We start from the raw sequence: 16,751 nt of genomic DNA, 5'->3' as shown, positions 1-16,751 counted from the left end.
CCATTGAATTGTCATAATAATATATTATTTCTTCTTGCACTAGAAAATACAACTAGAATTTATGGGTTGTGAGGGGGAAGATACATGACACTGGTCAATTGATATCCAAATTGCCCTTCTATAAACAATGGAAAAACACAGTGTCGCCAAGTCCCACCACTTTTTACTATTGCTTTTTTTTCCCCTTAAGTGAGAGTGGGGTGAAAATCTCCCCGTTGGTAAATTTTCATAGCATTTCTAACCCTTGCATTTAGGAAAAAAATAAACATTTCAAGTATGACATAAGGCAGTCTAGAATCAACAGGGCAAGTAATAATTAAGAGATTATTTTAAACCGTTTTTCTATGGAAACAAAATATATCCCTTCTGCATGGGTTACTTAGTATATTCCTGGCTCCCTCCCCAATAGTTTTGAACAAGTTAGCTCTTTCTGACTCAATTTGACAGGCTCAAGCTGGCTTTAGTTCCTACCAGACAGTTATTATGAGGAGGAGGAAAAAAAGGAAACTCAAAACACAGTATCTAAATAGTTACAAGTTGGTATTAATACCTCCATGAATACTAGGCAGCCTCTATATAATTTTCACAAAACACAAGTTTTTCACATCCTGTTGTAAATCACGGGCAGGAATCTTGCACCCTCGCCACTTTGCCTTCCCACGGCACGGCGAGGACTGCGAGCTGTGGCACACATTTATCAGGGAAACGAGGGCTGGGAAAGACCCGCAGCCCTTGAAGATGCACAGATTTATAGGAACGGAGGAAGCGGAAAGATGGTTATCACATAAAAAGGTCCTTAAGGGACAGCGAGGAACAACAAGGGGAACGTGAGTCATGAGCTGCCAGGGAAGGGGATGTGAGTTGGGAGCAAGGGACGGAGCAGAGGGGCAACGGAGGGAAGTTCCAAGCCGGGCCGGCTGCTTTCCTGAGGCCGAGCTGCGTGCTGGAGCTTTCGGTATTTATCAAACCTCAAATTTCCAGCCAAATTCCCATCTTGACTCCAATTCCCACCTCTGGTGCAAGCCAAACCATGAGCAACACCAGTAAAGGACAGTCGTCGACTAAAATGCTCTACTGACAAACGAGCTGCTGAACTACAGCTGCTCTCCTCTGCTTGGACACCAGCTCTGCTTCCCTTTCCTCAACGGGACAGTTCCCCATTGCACTCCTGACCTTCCCATCCCAGCAAACCTCGGTAGTGTCAAACTCCAAATTACGCCACAGGCTCCCGGCACACCTAAGCACTCCTAGAGTTTTTAAAATATTTGTAAAGTAGTTACTTTTGAGACAAAAATACAACAACGGAGAATACATACAAGTGAAACAAAGGAAAACAGCTCCTTGTGCATTAATATCATCTCTAGAAGGCTGTATCAGAAGCTCAGGAAAGAAGAGTTGCACAGAGTCACTAAACAAGAAATAATTCTTTTTGGTCCTAGAGTATCCAGTTCGAAATGCAAACTAAATATGACAGTAAATTATTTCCAAGTATTGTGGGTTCTCCAAGTGATTTATGTTAAAAAAAAAAAAAAACACACACACATAAAAACCCTACCATAGTATCATAGTATGAGGGTAAAAAGCAGGGAAAAAGCATAACAAAAACAAGAAAGTTTCTCCTTAGATATGGTAGCTTTTCTGCACAGGAGTTCCTATGTTGTGATAAATACGCACATGAAAACCAAAGTTACACTTCCCAAAATCATACGACTTCACTCAGATTATTTTTAAAGGCCAAGTGTTTTCACCTAAAGATTTCCAAGCAAACCACGCCGCATCCTTCCTACAGAGGAAACAGACACAAAATTCAGCTGCAGACCCCAATTTTTAGCTCCATGAGGACAAACAGTAAATGTGGCACCTCCTTCAGTGCGAGCAAGACGCGTGCTTGGGGGAGAAGCCCAGACAAGGCCATCAGTCCAGACGAGCCCACCAGCTGCAGCTCCCGTGCGCTGAGGCCCAGGCACCGAAGGGCCCGACCCAAGCAGGCTGGTCCCTGGACGCAGCCTCCAGGGAACCTCGATGCCTTTTGCCCAAAGGAACCCAGGATCCAGGGCTCCCATCTCAAGGCGACTGCCAGGACGGAGGTTTTCACTATGTTCTGGAGATGTTGTGCGATCCTTGATGCGTGATTCACATTTCTCTACTCAAATTCAAGTGCAAGGACACGATCCTCACCTAGATCCCAGCAGAGACCTTCCGTGAGCCGCTCGGAGGCTTTTCTTGGACCTGTTGGACCCGCTCAGAGTGCAGGGCAGCCGCAGAACCGAGCCCGTTACGCTGCAGCCCTGCTAGCTACTCGCGGGATATAATCACAGCGTTCAGCCTGTGTCATTCCCAGTGACCCACACTTGGTATTTTCAAGATAAACGTAATTATTGGGAGGCTTAAAACTCCACCAGCTCAGCTCGGAATAACCACACTGTGCCTAGGCACGCGACTGCCGCTCGGAGGCATCGATTCCTCGCGCGGCGCCAGCTCTAACGGATCAGGACACGCTCCCACGGGAGACCCGGCGCTCCCAATGCCCCTCGCTCTCTGGCAGCGTCTCGGGGACGGGGACGGGGACGGCCCCGGCTCGGGGGACGCCACGCGGCTGCACTCACCTGGTTGATGGAGTTGGCAGCGCAGGAAGCCAGGCCGGTGCCGAGGGAGGCCAGGAGGAAACAGGTCACGTCGAAGGGGACGGGGGCCATGGCAAAGCCGGCGGACGTGGTGCTCACGACGAGCGCTGCAAGACAAGACGGGCACAGGTCACCCCGCGGCACCGTCACCGCCTCCTCTGCGCACCCCGGGGCGACGCGCGCCCGAAGCCGCCACGAGAACAGCGCAGGGCAGCCACGGACGTCCCCGGACGAGCGGCTCCTCGCCGCACCGAGAGCAGCCCCAGGTAATGCCAACGCTCTACACGGAAGACGAGGATGGGAAGGGGGACAGACAGAGAGGAATGGGGAGTCCAGAAGCATCAGTTTCCCACATCAGTGGAAAAGATAAGAGTTAAACTGTTGTCTCTGTGTTCCCGGTGTTACAGATCCGCCCCAGTGAATGTGCAGCCTCACAGAGTGCTCCTGCTCCAGTAATTCATACCAGTGAGGGAAGTCCGTAGCATGGAAGAAAAGCAGCAATAATAAAAATCCTGAATCCCGAGTTAGTCATTAAAACATAGCGTAATGAAACTGAGAGAAGCAGTCAGGAAAGCCAAAAAGAGCACAAAAACAGGCAAACTGCACCAGGCAGAGCAAGTAACGTCCTCTTCCCTTTACAGATAGCTATTCCAGGCTCAACAAAACACACACATTTTAAAGGTTTCCAAATGTGAGAGGGTTAACAAAAATCCATTTCAGTTTTGTCATCAAAGACTGTGATGTTATCGAAGGGTGGCAGATTATATCCCTAAAGTGGAAGTTACTCCAGTGCCACAATCCAAGTATTTTAACTACCCAGTTGATAGCTCCTGTGAATCTAACTTTAGGCAAAAAGAACACTATGAAAGAAATCATTCTTCCACTGTGAAAATCAACCCATTTACACAGTATCTTACTCGTGGCCTAAAAATTGCAATCTAAAAATTAATCCAATTATTAATCAGAAAGAAATTTAAACAATACTTCCCATGCATAATTTTACACTCCAGACTTTGTCTAGCCCAAATGAAAAATATGCAGTAAAGCTATATCTTTTCCTCAGAATCAAGATATTCTTATCTTCCTCCTTCCTCCAAAGGCTCTTATTTGTCTGAAGTGAAACGACAAATAAATAACCATTGCTGCCTGAAGATATCTGGATTACTTAGTAAGCAACGTTACTGAAGATGAAGAATTATAATGTCAAGGCAGAGACCTGTCAGCAAGGATGTACATGCAAAGGACTAATTTCAAAAGCTGGGCTTGACTAAGAACCTTAGGATTTAATCCTAAAGAGGCAGCAATCAAAACTTGCCGCTTGTCAAAACTTTCCTCTAAGTATTAAAAAACCCTTGTCAGTGGAATATTTTAATAAATATTAATTACTTTGCCTTGCTGTGGATCCACGTGGTTTACACCGTGGCTCCCCTTCAGCAGATCTTAAAATGAGGCGAATCAGTGCTGGGGCCTCCAGGAAACAACAGGGATGCAGGCACTGAGGCTGAGCCACATTTGTTCAGGAGGCAAAAGCTGAGTCAGAAAAGTCTTTGGACCTTCTTGGTCAGGGACACAAGAGAAAACGAAGTCCTGCGAAATTCACTGGTTTTCAGTTGATAGAGTTAAAAAATATATATACACACAGAGAGACTCAAAAGATGATTGTGAAGCAGTGGCGCTTGCATTTCTAAGAGTGATTGCATTCATTTTTTGACCTCATAAATCACACCTTCATCTCTGGACAAGAATTTAATTAAAACTTATCTCAGAGAGCACTTTACACTAATTTATGATGGGAAAACACCAACTCATTTACTGAAGGAGAAAGGTGGAGCGGACTGGCACACAGGCAGCCTAACACTGACCTCCCAAGAAATTCTAATGCCGTAGAACTAGAGCCCTAATTAAAGTTCCCATTGATTTCTCCAGATTAATTTCAGCCATTTCTGGGCGATTTCTCAGGATTTCATTAAAGAAGGTTGCGGGACATCCTATCTTGCAAGCACCTGAAATGGCCATTTTTGGCGCCGTGTTTGAGCACAAGGGATCCCCCCCAGTTTCACACAATGTGCGGGAGTAAATAAGAGAAATTCCCCCTTGGACTGGGAAGTTTATTTTCTTTTACTATGGAAGCAATTATTTACTCTTCTGTTTTCCTCTTGGAGAAGAAGTCTATTTAATTGAGATGACATCAAGGGAATGAGGTCATTGACTCTGTTTGTTTTTTAAACCCTGTTAGTTTAGTGCTTTAGGGACAAAATTAACTTCACCTTACTGCAGAGTGGATGGATCCTGTCAAGGTTTGTTAAAGAGAGTTGACATTATAGACGCTCTTCAAAAAGACGTCAGGATTTAAACTTATGATCCCCATCTAAGCCTAATTGTATGTCTTTAGGAGATATTTACCTTTAACAGAAATTAAACAGAGGACATTTGTCTACAATGTCAGTATAAATGAAATGAAAATACTAATGGACTGGTGGAGGGGAAGAAAAGAGGGGATTACAGACCTTCCAACGTAAGAACATGCTCAAAACTTCTACAGTCCTTATCATTCTTTACATTCCTTTCTAGCACCAGGGCAATTGTAAAACTTCATCTATATTTATAGCACTCAAATTGCTAGGCTGTTTACCTCCCATTAAAAGTAGTCAAGCCAAAATAAAACGGTGGAAACCCAAAGCAAACAGAGCTGCTGACCACGTTACAGACACACACTCACGTTTCAGATCAAATACTCTGCAGCCCCATCACCAAGCTCCTTAAATAAGGAGGCAGGAGAAAAGCAGAGGCTTTCTGCTTTAATTTTGGATTCAAGTTCATTGGTCTACTGCAAAGGTCTACGCCCTCCTCAAAGCAAAGCAGCTTTGCTGCATTATGCAAAGATGCATTAGAGGGATTTTCCCTCTGAGTTTGCACCCTCGGCTTTCTGCAGAGCTGGGTGCAGGGATCCAAACCACAGCTCCACGGGTCTGACCGCTGCCCTCCCTGGAGTCCGAGGGGCAGCAGCAGCCGGGGGTGGCTGCACGTTGCAGCCTGAGCACGGAAGGCGGCCGAACCGCTCCAAGCAAAACTTCAGTTCGGAACAGGAATTTGGAAACATATTTTAAAATATGTTGAATTTTAAACTTAAAATGAAAAAGTATGAAGAGAGCAGATCATGACCATCTGTTAGTTTTCATCTATTACATTTTAAATGTAAATGTTTGCAAGAAATAAACTGTAATAATAGTTTACTTTTTTAATTCATTTGTTTTCCCAATAGCATGAAAAAGAAATTGCACAAAGGCTACCATTATTAGGCTTTATATCTTTGATAGGAACACAGTTACTATTTTAATAATTTCATATTGAGAACTATTTTCTGACAGGCATATAAAATACACTTATAAGAGAGAATACATGTGGCCTAGCAATAACCTGAACCATAAATACGGATTAATCTTTGCTCAAGTTCCTGGATACATTAACGATATTAATCGTTATCACCTTCACTTTACAAACAGGTCCTGTGTCCCAGGGATGAGCACAGAGATGGAGCAGGATGCTCACAACCATGACCCAAGTGCACAGACACAAACTCTTATGTCACACTCGATGAACTCCGGTTGCAAACACATGCTCATGAAGAAGACAGGATTATTTCCCTAAAACGGGACCAAAAAATGCACTAATTCTAGTCTCCAAACCTGAAAATATTCATAATTTACCAGGTTTACACACGCACGGACGATGGTTTGCTCCTCTCACGTGGTCTATAGAACCCTTGAGCTGGAGGGACTCTGGCAGGCACCTAACCCAACCTCCAGCTCTGCATGGGGTCAGCGCTGACCCGAGGCCGCTTTCCTCAAGGTTTGGCCATCTCCAAGGATGAAGGCTTCATAACCTCTCTGGCAACGTGTTCCAAAGAGCGCGACTGTCCTCATAGCGAAACCTTTCCCCTTACATCAAGCCCGAATCAGCTCTGTTTCAACCCATGAAACACATTTCTCTGGGCTGGCCTAGACAGACATATTTAAAATAAAGATCTGAGAATCATAGTGTAGGTTCCTTCCTATTCTCTTCTTAAGAAAAATCTTGGTAGGTTCTGGAGAACATCCAAACTTCCCTTCCAGTGGCAAAGCTGCTACTGCTCAGACTGCATCCAAGCGGCCCTGCTCAAGTGGACACGAGACTTGTTTAAAAGCAAACATCAGATGAATCCACAGACCTCCTCAAAGTACTGCAATTCCTTATACAGTCGCACACAGTCTTGTGACGTGCCCCACAGTGCGCACGTAACACCCGGACGAGAACAAGCGCGGGGGTTTATCCCGTGCTGCCCACCAAGAACTGGGATGACTATGAGGGATGATGAGCTACTTCCGACTTGCAGAGGTGAGGGCCGTATCTCAGGTTTGCCTACCCGAACTCTCTCCTAAGGTACAGACCATGGCAAACCATGATAACGGCTTTTATTACACGAAGCTCACAGGATACCGGGTTGAACGCTGAGAAATAGATACAACCAAACAACATCTCACATCCTGAACAAGAGAAACACAGTGAGAGGTGGGCCTCCTTCGAGGACGTGGCCAGATAATGCACAGGGAAAGCAGCAGGTGCCTAAGCCACAGCCCAGGAGGGTTTGGGTCAGGCTTGCAGGGAAGTCCTTCAGCAGGAGGCTCGGGGACGCGGCAGCAGACTGCCCGGGGAACCCGGAGACCTGCCACGCTCGCACGGCTTCAGGCACAGCCACGGGACAACGTGGGAAATCAGCAGCTAGGAGGGACAAGCCCAGGCTTGGTCTGGCTCTGCTCGGCAACAGGAAAGGTCTCGGTGTCCACCCGAAGCGTCACCCGCAGGTGCTGCGGTCACTGCAGGGCTATGGCACACGTCGATCCCCACCAAGTGCCTCCGTGCGGAAGCTGCTGTGTTCAGTAATTACAGCAGGGCTAATTGTGCTCAACTGGATCCATTATTACAAGGAGTTTTGGAAAAAAATAAAATAAAACTCTAAAGTGGCTTGGGAAGAATAGGAAGATCAAAGTGCTTTGCAACAAGATGCTGTAAAAAAAGGCCATAAAATCTTTGGGAAAAGGCCTATGATTTTACATACAGGCTCTGTGTAAACAGCAATCGGATAATGAATAATGATGTTTAAAAAAGGTACTTTTATAGGCACAAATTAATACGTTTGTGAAGACAAATGGAAACATTAACTGTGGTGTATTAAAATGCAAGATAAGGGAAAAATAAATGTTTGAAGCGTATGGGCTTTGGCGTGCCTTTCATGGAGCAATGTGAGATCTGTATCACAGCGCAGGGCGCCAGGACCCGGGTCGGCCTCGATTCTCACAGCCACGGTGGAGACGTGCTACAGACACAGCCTCCTCCTCAGCGACCTCGCAACGGGCATTAAAAACACCGTGGGCTTCAGAACTTCCTCATGACGTTCCCATCCGAGCGGTGCTTACGGTCCCGCTCCTCGGATACACGTTTGGCTGCTCTTCCTCACCCAAGAGCACCGTGCAGGACAGCCCTGGGCAGGGAGCGAGACCACGATCACGCACCGAGGAGACACCCGAGGAGACTGCGCGCCGCCTGCCCACCTTGAGGTGAGTTTTGCAGCGTTTACGTGCACACAGCTCATCTCAGTTTGCATCTGTGATCAGCAGAGACATTACTTAAACATAAACCAAAAGTTAAATTCAAGAACAAAGTGAGACTCTCAATGATGTTTTTGCATCGTAAGTTATTAGATGTACTCCTACTGCCAGATCATCCCATCTTTTTCCCATTTCCAGCAACGCATGATCTTTAGGAGAGGGCTGAAAACGATGACATTTATAATTCTGAACACTCCTCGGGCAGATGCATTAGCTTCCCAAGCGTCGGGATGTTAAGATGCAGCTGTCCGAGAGCAGCCGAGAGAGACCAGCACAGGGCAAAGATGGAAATCAAAACCGAAAAGGTAGATTAGGCAGCAAGGAATTAAAGGTTCCCTAATCATTTTTTATGGCAGGAGAATATAAACAAAACCCCTTTCCTGTTGTGAAGCAGTTCCTAATGGCAGTGGCAGAAGAGCTGCAGTTTCCACGAGGCAGGAGGGTACCCTAATGACTGAACTCATTTCCGTCCCAAGGTGAAGTGCAGTTCAGCACACAAACAAACATCCACTTGGCTGCAGCAGCAGGAAGGAGCAGGGCGCACGACGCCCCGCTTTAGCATAATGCACAGTTTATTTTTCTGTTATTCTATGCTCTAAAAAAGTATAAATAAAGTGTCAGCCAAAAAACCCACACAGGATATGAGAGCCATCAGAGCGTCACGGGTGACATGAATTGAGCCTGCGTGCCATTTATAAAAACTGACTTGAGAGAAACTGCTTAAAAACCAGCCACACTAGCGTATTCCTCAGAGAACAGATTTATGTATCTTTTGCACACAGTTACACTCCTTGCAAAGAAGCTATTTCTACTTCCTTGCTCTGCACACTGTGCCCCAGTGTTTCTGCTGCTCCTGGGACCAAAAATGCCCCTATCAGAGCTCCCATCCTGCAAACCTCTCTTCAAGCAAGGCTCAACTTACTCCTTTATACTTGATAATCCCAGGAAAGTCTCCTCACCTTAGAACATTCTCCCCTCCACCTATCTACAGGACACAGTTAGAAGAGAGATTTTCACTTTTTTTCCCCTCCCCTCAAAAAACAGAAGTGTTCTCCACATTAGTGCAGTTTTGAAACCCCCTTCCCACACACTAACAACAACTTTACCCATAAGTAATAGCAGAACATTTAAGACTATGTGTTTTAAGCTCTTTAAACATCAGTTCATTCGCTTTTTTTAAGAGGCCATTTAATCATGGCATTTTTATATCCGAACCAATTGAGTTTTTTAATTTAATTCTACTTCAATAACTATCACAGGCTTCAAGTTCACATAAAAGAGCCACTTAAATAAAATCACCTCGTTGAAAAGATGCCAGAGATGAACAATCCAGCAGGACTGTTCACATAGCGCTAAGTTTATGCACGATGGGCACTAGAGAAACAAAATATTGTTGTCAATTTGGAGTTTGAGTTCAAAAACTCGGATCACCGCTGAAAATGCCAGGAATAAAAGTTTTATACTGTGAAATCTGAGCTTCTCTAAAACAATAAGGAGGAATATTCGGACATCTAGACAAGCTCAGCTCTGCCAAACCTGAAACATGGGATTTCTCATCTGCACCGAAAACTATAGGGCTTTCTTAGAGAGAATAAAAGCACCATCACCCACTGAATGTGTTCAAAACAATTTTTTTCTACGACAACATAAATGCTGCAAGAAGCTTCCAAAAGAAAAGAGAATTCAGGATTTTTATTTGATGAATATAACACATAGTTATGGCAAAGAACAGTTTTATTATCATGAATCTCATTCGCCCACTGAAGAGAGCACCAGACCTGGGACTTTGGAAACTAGTTTTCTAGTCCTTGCCCTGATACAGGACAGAGGCAAGTCTTTGGGAAAGTGTTACAAATTTCTTAATATTCCATCTTTTAGAGGCTTAAAGTATATATAGCACTGTTTAATGGTGAAGGAGTAAGTTATTTAAAAAAAAAATTACAAATATAAATTTAACAGGTAACTGGTTTCAAGAGACAGCTCCGTTACTGAAGTACCTTGTTTCAGAAAATTGAATTAGTCACACTCAAGTTTTTTCTCTGCAAATCAAAAAAAATTCACATTATTTCCTGCTGTTGTATTTTCTATTCTAATATGAATTTCAGAAGAAGCACCACCAAAATAAAAGGCAAGGAAATCAGGCAGAAGACTGGTAAGCTTAAGCAAAGAGATTTCAAATACTTAATGCAACATTTTAAAATTACTTCCTAACCTCGTCTTCCCTCAAGCCATTTTTAATTAATAATGAGAAATTATTCTATTGATAAGCAGAAACAATAAGAACACTATTGACAACTAACAGAGGCAGCATCAAGTTTTGCTTTTTTTTGAGCACAGATTTGTAAAAGCACTTGCTATGATTCCCAAAAGCTGCTTGGTTTTATGATGCAAGTTCTCCTCACTGTTTAAAATAAATAAATAAATAGATAATAGCAAACTATTAAAGACTTTCATAAACCTATTTTTTTTCCTTGAACACATTTGATTGAAATTAACAAGATAACTCCCACTTTAGCGACATGGACTACTACATAAAAACATACACAATACTATTAACACGTTAGAACACTCAGAAATAATAAAAGATGCCCAGAAATGAAAAAAAATACCAGCAGTACCTGTGAGCTTGATTTTGGACAAACGTGCCAGAATTCCCGGCAAGTCGCCCGGCTGCAGCTTCATCTCCTTCCACTGCCGCTCCTCCTTGGAGCCCGCGGCTGGCGAGGAGGCCGAGCCTCCCGTGTCCGCAGCTCCTGCCGGCTCATTCCTGGCCAGGGTGTCAGCCACGGGCGCAGGAACGGGGCAAACGGGGCGAATCCTGCGCGGAACCGTTTTGTCCCGACCCAGTTGTCGGCTCTCCTGGAGAGGAGGCGCCACTGGATCTGCCTTCGGTTTCACCCGCTGGCTGAGCTCCTTGTTGTGCTGCGTCACATACTAGACAGGAGGAGAAATATGAAAACAAAGAGGTGAGAAGCTGTTTCTGCACATTTCTGATTATTATTAACACTAAACATTATGGCTATATTATTCTAAAATGACTTTTTTCTATGATGATATGTTTATTTAATGTGAATTTCAAACACCTCCTTTGCCAAAAAAGCTTCTGAAATGGCATGAGATACAGCAAAGGCTGCTTTCTATTTCACAGTTATGACCATAACTGAAGAAATATTTCTAGAACAATTATTCCTTCCCTTGTAGCTTCAGGTGCAAACACCACGTTTTTCATATTCAGAACTACCATGTAATGCCATTTAGTCTACAACCTATTACTGCACATTCACTCCCACACCCATAAAGATTCAGGCTTCAGAACAGTCTGTTTTTTGTACCCTTGTAACACATGGAGAAAAACAACAGCCAGAAAATAGAATCCACTTTCTACGATGCAAAATCATCTCACATGAGTCACCACCTACCCCAAACTCCACGTTAGTTTACTAGACTTGACTTTTTTTGGGGGGGGGCAATGGTTACAAAAAGCAAATATTGTATGGAAAGTTATGAGGCCTTTTTTTTTTCCTGCTCTTTTGCATCTCTTAGAGAATAAAGTAGGGAAGAAGAAAAAGAGCAGTTAGCTTTTTCTATCTTTCATCTTTCTTCCCTAAATAGTTCGTATATGTACGTATACACACACATATATATATAACACACAACAAACAAACGTAAAGAACTGCTGCTGTTGCCTAATGATGACTTGAGGTGTGTACAAATTAATTCCTAAAAGGAGGAAGAAGGATTTGAAGCCTTTCAGATCATAATGACTGATGCAAGCACAGCCCAAATAAGCAGCAAAATGAAGGTTTGAGACACAGTGACCCCCACGCAGAAGATCCCACAACCTCCTCGCTCAAACCCATCCCGTGCTCAGAGAAATATCACCAAAATGTCCCGCTCCCCGTGACCAAAGCGAGCGTCAGCGGTGAGACTTGGTCCCCTCCATCCTCCCTACCCAACCCCAAGACACGAGGCCTGGAAGGGAAGAGGCCCTGATGGTCAGAGCAGCCCGGAGCATCTGCGCTGCCACTGCCGCGTCCCGCGCACGGGTGCTCGGTGAGACCTGCTGCTCCTCGGGGCGTGAATGACAACACAGGTCGTGTAGGACCAAAAGGTCAGGCCAGGCCGCAGAAGGTGCCCGGCGAGCTGGGCGCTTTGGACTGAAATTGGCAGGTTTTGGATGCAACGGGGTGGCCGCACTGGGGCTCCCGGGCCGTGGGGGCTCCCATGGGGCTCCCGGGCCGTGGGGGCTCCCGGGCCGCTGGGGCTCCCCGGCCGTTGGGGCTCCCCGGCCGTTGGGGCCCCCCGGCCGTTGGGGCTCCCGGGCCGTTGGGGCTCCCGGGCCGTTGGGGCTCCCGTGGGGCTCCCGTCCCGCCCGGCTCCCGCCGCGCTCCGTACCGCTCTGCGGGGCAGCCCGCGCCGCCGCAGCGCCGCCGCGCTCAGGGGCCACGCGAGGAGACCTGCGGGGAGAGAAGCGCCGTGAGGCCGCGCCGGGCCCGCCGGGGGCCCCGCGAGCGCCGGCCCCGCCGCGCCGGTACCTGCCAGCGCCCGCGGGCCGTACGGACGGGCGGCGCCCATGGCCGCGGGCCCTCACCGCACGGGCGCCGCCATGCTGCCCGCCGTGACCTCCAAACGCCTTCCGGGGCAGCGCTTCCGGGGCCGCCGCGGCCCGCGCCGGCTCCCTCAGGCCCGGGGCGGCGGGAGGACCCGGAGCGGATCCGCGCGGAGCGGAGCGGGCGCTGCCCGGGGCGGCGGGACGACCCGGAGCGGATCCGCGCGGAGCGGAGCGGCCGCTGGCCGGGCCCCAGCCGCTTCCCCCATAGCCGCCCCCTGCTCACCGGAACCCCCCGGGCTGGTCCCGCTCCAAGGGAAATGTCCCTTGCAATGTCCCTTGCCGGGATAACTGGGGATGCAGAGTCCGGAGAAAAGGGCCGAAAACGGGCAGGGACGAAGGGGAGCAGGAGGCTGAGGGCTGCCCAGGCTGCAGAGGGCAATCGCACCCACGGGCGCCTCTGAAACGTTTTCTCTTAAGGGTTTAGGTCGAGGAGCTGGGGGCTGTGGTCGCCTGAGGGCTTCGGAGGACCCTGCTCGATAAGAAAACCTAATTCTGAAAATCCTGCTCGATACTTCACCGTGGAGACCTTTGAACCATTTTCCTTCCAAGCTTTCCTATCGTTACAGCACTTAAACTCATGCCGAAGTCACCATAAATCATCGTTAGGAAGATAAAATGAAAATGCTCACACTAATTCACCAAGAATATCCTACTTGGAAGCATTTATTTGCACTCTCTTTCTATTTGGGGATCTGGGGAGAAATTAGGACTTAACATGTCTTGCAATTAATATCCTGTTTTACTCTGAGTTCTCGTCGCTCGGCATCTGTCAGCTCGCGGTCCCTGTTTGCATCTCTGGTTTTTATAACTTCCACGGATTTGTTCTCGAGTTAGATTTACACCTACAAAAATAAACTGCACATCACGTAGCAAATGCACAACAGCTTCCCAGGGGAATGCCTGGCGGGCTGGTTTTAGGGCAGTTGGGCTCCCGGAGGAGAAGGTTGAGGTAACCGAGTGTTGGGTGACAGGGCTGAGATTTAAGGCCTGGCTTTCCCTGCCGCTCACTTGTGCAATAAATTGCACCCCTGCAGAGAGGGAGGTAAAACACCACTTTTCTAATTAAGGAGAATGTTATCCGCAGGCCTCAAGACGGAGAAACACTTCCTTAGGAAACGATAATGGTGATTTAAGGAATGTCATATTCCCGTCTGGGTTTAACCACTGCAGCTACTCCTGGAGAAGAAAATATCTAGGGATTTTCAGAGGATGCAAACACACAAATGTCAGAGCAACACAGCTTAAAATGCCTGTAGGGGCTTTGGGTCTTGTTACCCAGGGCTTGGGTTTGCAGAGCGCAGACCCTGGCTCCCCGCTGAGCCCTCCTGGAAGCACCGAGTGCTACTGGGGATGTGGAAAGCGACACACGGCGCTTCCAGGCAGCCTTCAGTACCTCCTCACTGCAATCCTCCATCCAGCGTGCACAGAAACCCGGATAGCCCTGGCCCATGGAGGGCTGCGGGAGCGCAGTCCTGTCCTGCCCGAGGTCAGTCATCGTTCCGCGCCGGAGCGATTTCTGAGGAGCCGATAACTCCTTTTTGCTAATTGCTACAATGGGGCAACTGCTTTGTTGCTGCTTCTCCGCTGTTATAAAATAAACACTGCATCGAGAGGTAGGTTTTCAGGGTGAGGCTAGGGCTCGTGTAACCACGCGACTCCCATTAATGTTAATTACGCAGCACATATTAACAGCGTTATACGATCCTTTTTCCTATTAGCACCATCATAAATCTGATTGGGGGGGCTTAATTAGATCGCAGCAGCAGCACACGGCAGTTTCGTACAGGAAAGGGCAAATTCACGGCGGCTGCATGCAGCTATTATACCTTAATCTCAAAAATCTCTCCTTCTCTTCCTTGTAACACCACAAGGCTTCTTGTAAGATTGATTTGTTGTCAGAAAGTGATTTAAAGACCCACTGTAAAAATATTATATTTTCCTTGCTTGGTAGAATGTGGCATTGATGCTGGAGCTCCGCAGAGACTTGATGTGCTCCCAGATAGGGAACTTGAAAAGCCACGTGCAAAATAAACACGATGGCATCCTGCTGTTGTTGTGGTAACCTTTACAGATCATTTCAGAACGGCAACTGGTGTGTAGTTTAGTAACATACCACGTGGGAAGCCGGAGCTTAGTGCAATTCCAGTGCAGTTTTATCCCAGGTTACTTAAGTGCAAGTATAGCTGCTGCTTTGGGACCCAAATACACCGTGCAACAGGAGGAATCGTATCCAAAGTGAACAGCACAGGCACACAGAAATAGAGGATGAGAGGAATGAAGACAACATGAAAGCACAAACGAAACTGTGGTGAAAGCTGAGTGACTCCCTAAGGCATCTAAGCTGAAGGGAAGATAGTGCAGCCAGCAGGAGAGGGAAGTGACCGTCCCCCTGTGCTCGGTGCTGCCGAGGCCACCCCTCCAACACTGTGTTCAGGTTTGGGCCCCTAAGTACAGAAGGACATTGAGGTGCTGGAGCGTGTCCAGAGAAGGGCAGCGAAGCTGGGGAAGGGGCTGGAGCAGAGACCTTAGGAGGGGCGGCTGAGGGAGCCGGGGTTATTCAGTGTGGAGAGGAGGAGGCTCCGGGGAGACCTGATCGCTCTCCACAGCGACCTGACAGGAGGCTGCAGTGAGGCGGGGATCGATCCCCTCTCCAAGACACCTACAGACAGAACAAGAGGAAATGGCCTCAAGCTGCACCAGGGGAGGTTCAGGCTAGACATTAAGAAGAACTTCTACACGGGAAGGGCAGCCAAGCCTTGGAACGTGGCGGAGACGTGGCGGAGTCCCCGTCCCCGGCGGTGCTCGAGGAACGAGCAGAGGAGGCGCTCGGGGACACGGCCGAGCAGGGTGGTGTGGAGGGGCTCCCGGCTGGACTGCACGGTCCTGAGGGTCTTTTCCAACCATGATGATTCTGTGAAGGTCTCTGCTGAACTCTACGGTTACAGCCCTGCTAAGGAAGAGCTCCTTGAGCTGGACCTGACCCAGCAGCGGTGGCTGAGGAGCTCCCAGTGAACCTGGTGGCCGTTTATGTCATTCCTTGCGTCGCTCCTAAGAGTATGGATTTGGGGGATTATGGCCTTTTCTACAAATGGGGATTTGTAATGCCAACGTTTCCCATCAATGCAAGACTGAAGAATAGATGTGTTTTGGTCTTAAATAAGGAAAGCCCACATCCATTAGCCAAGTCTACTGATACCTGCTGAGAGTCTGAAACATTGCAATTCCACACTGTTAAAGACTTGCCCTCAGGAAATAATTAGAAGTGGAGCATAGCAGGTTAGGAAAAAAAAAAGAAAAAAAAAAGAAAACCAAAAAATCTCCCCCCGAAGCCAGTGTTTTGCAGTAACTGCAGTTTCCAAGATAATAATGAAAGAATAATCCTAGTAGATTAAGTAGATTAGGGCTCAGTAGCCTTTTCAAAGTGCTCTGCCAGGCTGATTTTCTTTCCCAAAGCAGAATTCAAATATACCTTTGGGAATTAGCAGGCGCTGGAAGCTGCCGTGCCCCCCGGCTGTCGGAGCCGGCCTTGGGATCAGCCGGGCCCTGGCCGTTCTTAGCGCGCGGGTAGCAATGGGCTGCAATCTCTAATTGCTAAGTGTGAGCGAAAAACCTTCCGCCTCTGCTCAGACAGAGCCTTGCTGAGCGGCCGGTGTTAATTCAGCTGCCATCAGATTTGCAGATGACTTCAGAAGAGGTGGAAGAAGTGGTGATGGGAGGTGAGCAGCAAAACGAGCAGGGATGAGCGCTCCCAAAGGCGATGCGAGGGGAATCGCTCCTGAGGGACCAAGCGGGCTCCTTAGGGCAGCAGGAACGAGCCTGCTGCCTCACACGGGGCTCAGCCACCCGGTGCAATCCCCCATCACATCAGCC

The 16,751-nt window shown here is 47.6% G+C and overlaps 1 protein-coding gene across 1 annotated transcript in view; it reads right to left on the bottom strand.

Annotated features, from left to right (window-relative positions):
• COX10 (cytochrome c oxidase assembly factor heme A:farnesyltransferase COX10) overlaps window positions 1-12,844 on the bottom strand; it is a 76,954-nt gene extending 64,110 nt beyond the window's left edge. The window contains exons 1-4 of the mRNA XM_088523464.1: window positions 12,805-12,844; window positions 12,665-12,726; window positions 10,888-11,203; window positions 2,607-2,731 (exon numbers count right to left, since the gene is read on the bottom strand). Coding sequence (XP_088379590.1) covers window positions 2,607-2,731; window positions 10,888-11,203; window positions 12,665-12,726; window positions 12,805-12,844 — 543 coding nt within the window. The remainder of the gene's footprint in view (window positions 1-2,606; window positions 2,732-10,887; window positions 11,204-12,664; window positions 12,727-12,804) is intronic.
• Between the last annotated feature and the right edge of the window lie 3,907 nt (window positions 12,845-16,751).

This window comes from Tinamus guttatus, unplaced genomic scaffold (genome assembly GCF_059628265.1).
Source record: "Tinamus guttatus ecotype Peru unplaced genomic scaffold, ASM5962826v1 Tinamus_guttatus_pri_ptg000188l, whole genome shotgun sequence".
Lineage (NCBI taxonomy): Eukaryota > Metazoa > Chordata > Aves > Tinamiformes > Tinamidae > Tinamus > Tinamus guttatus.
This window is presented reverse-complemented; position numbering and strand designations above follow the sequence as displayed.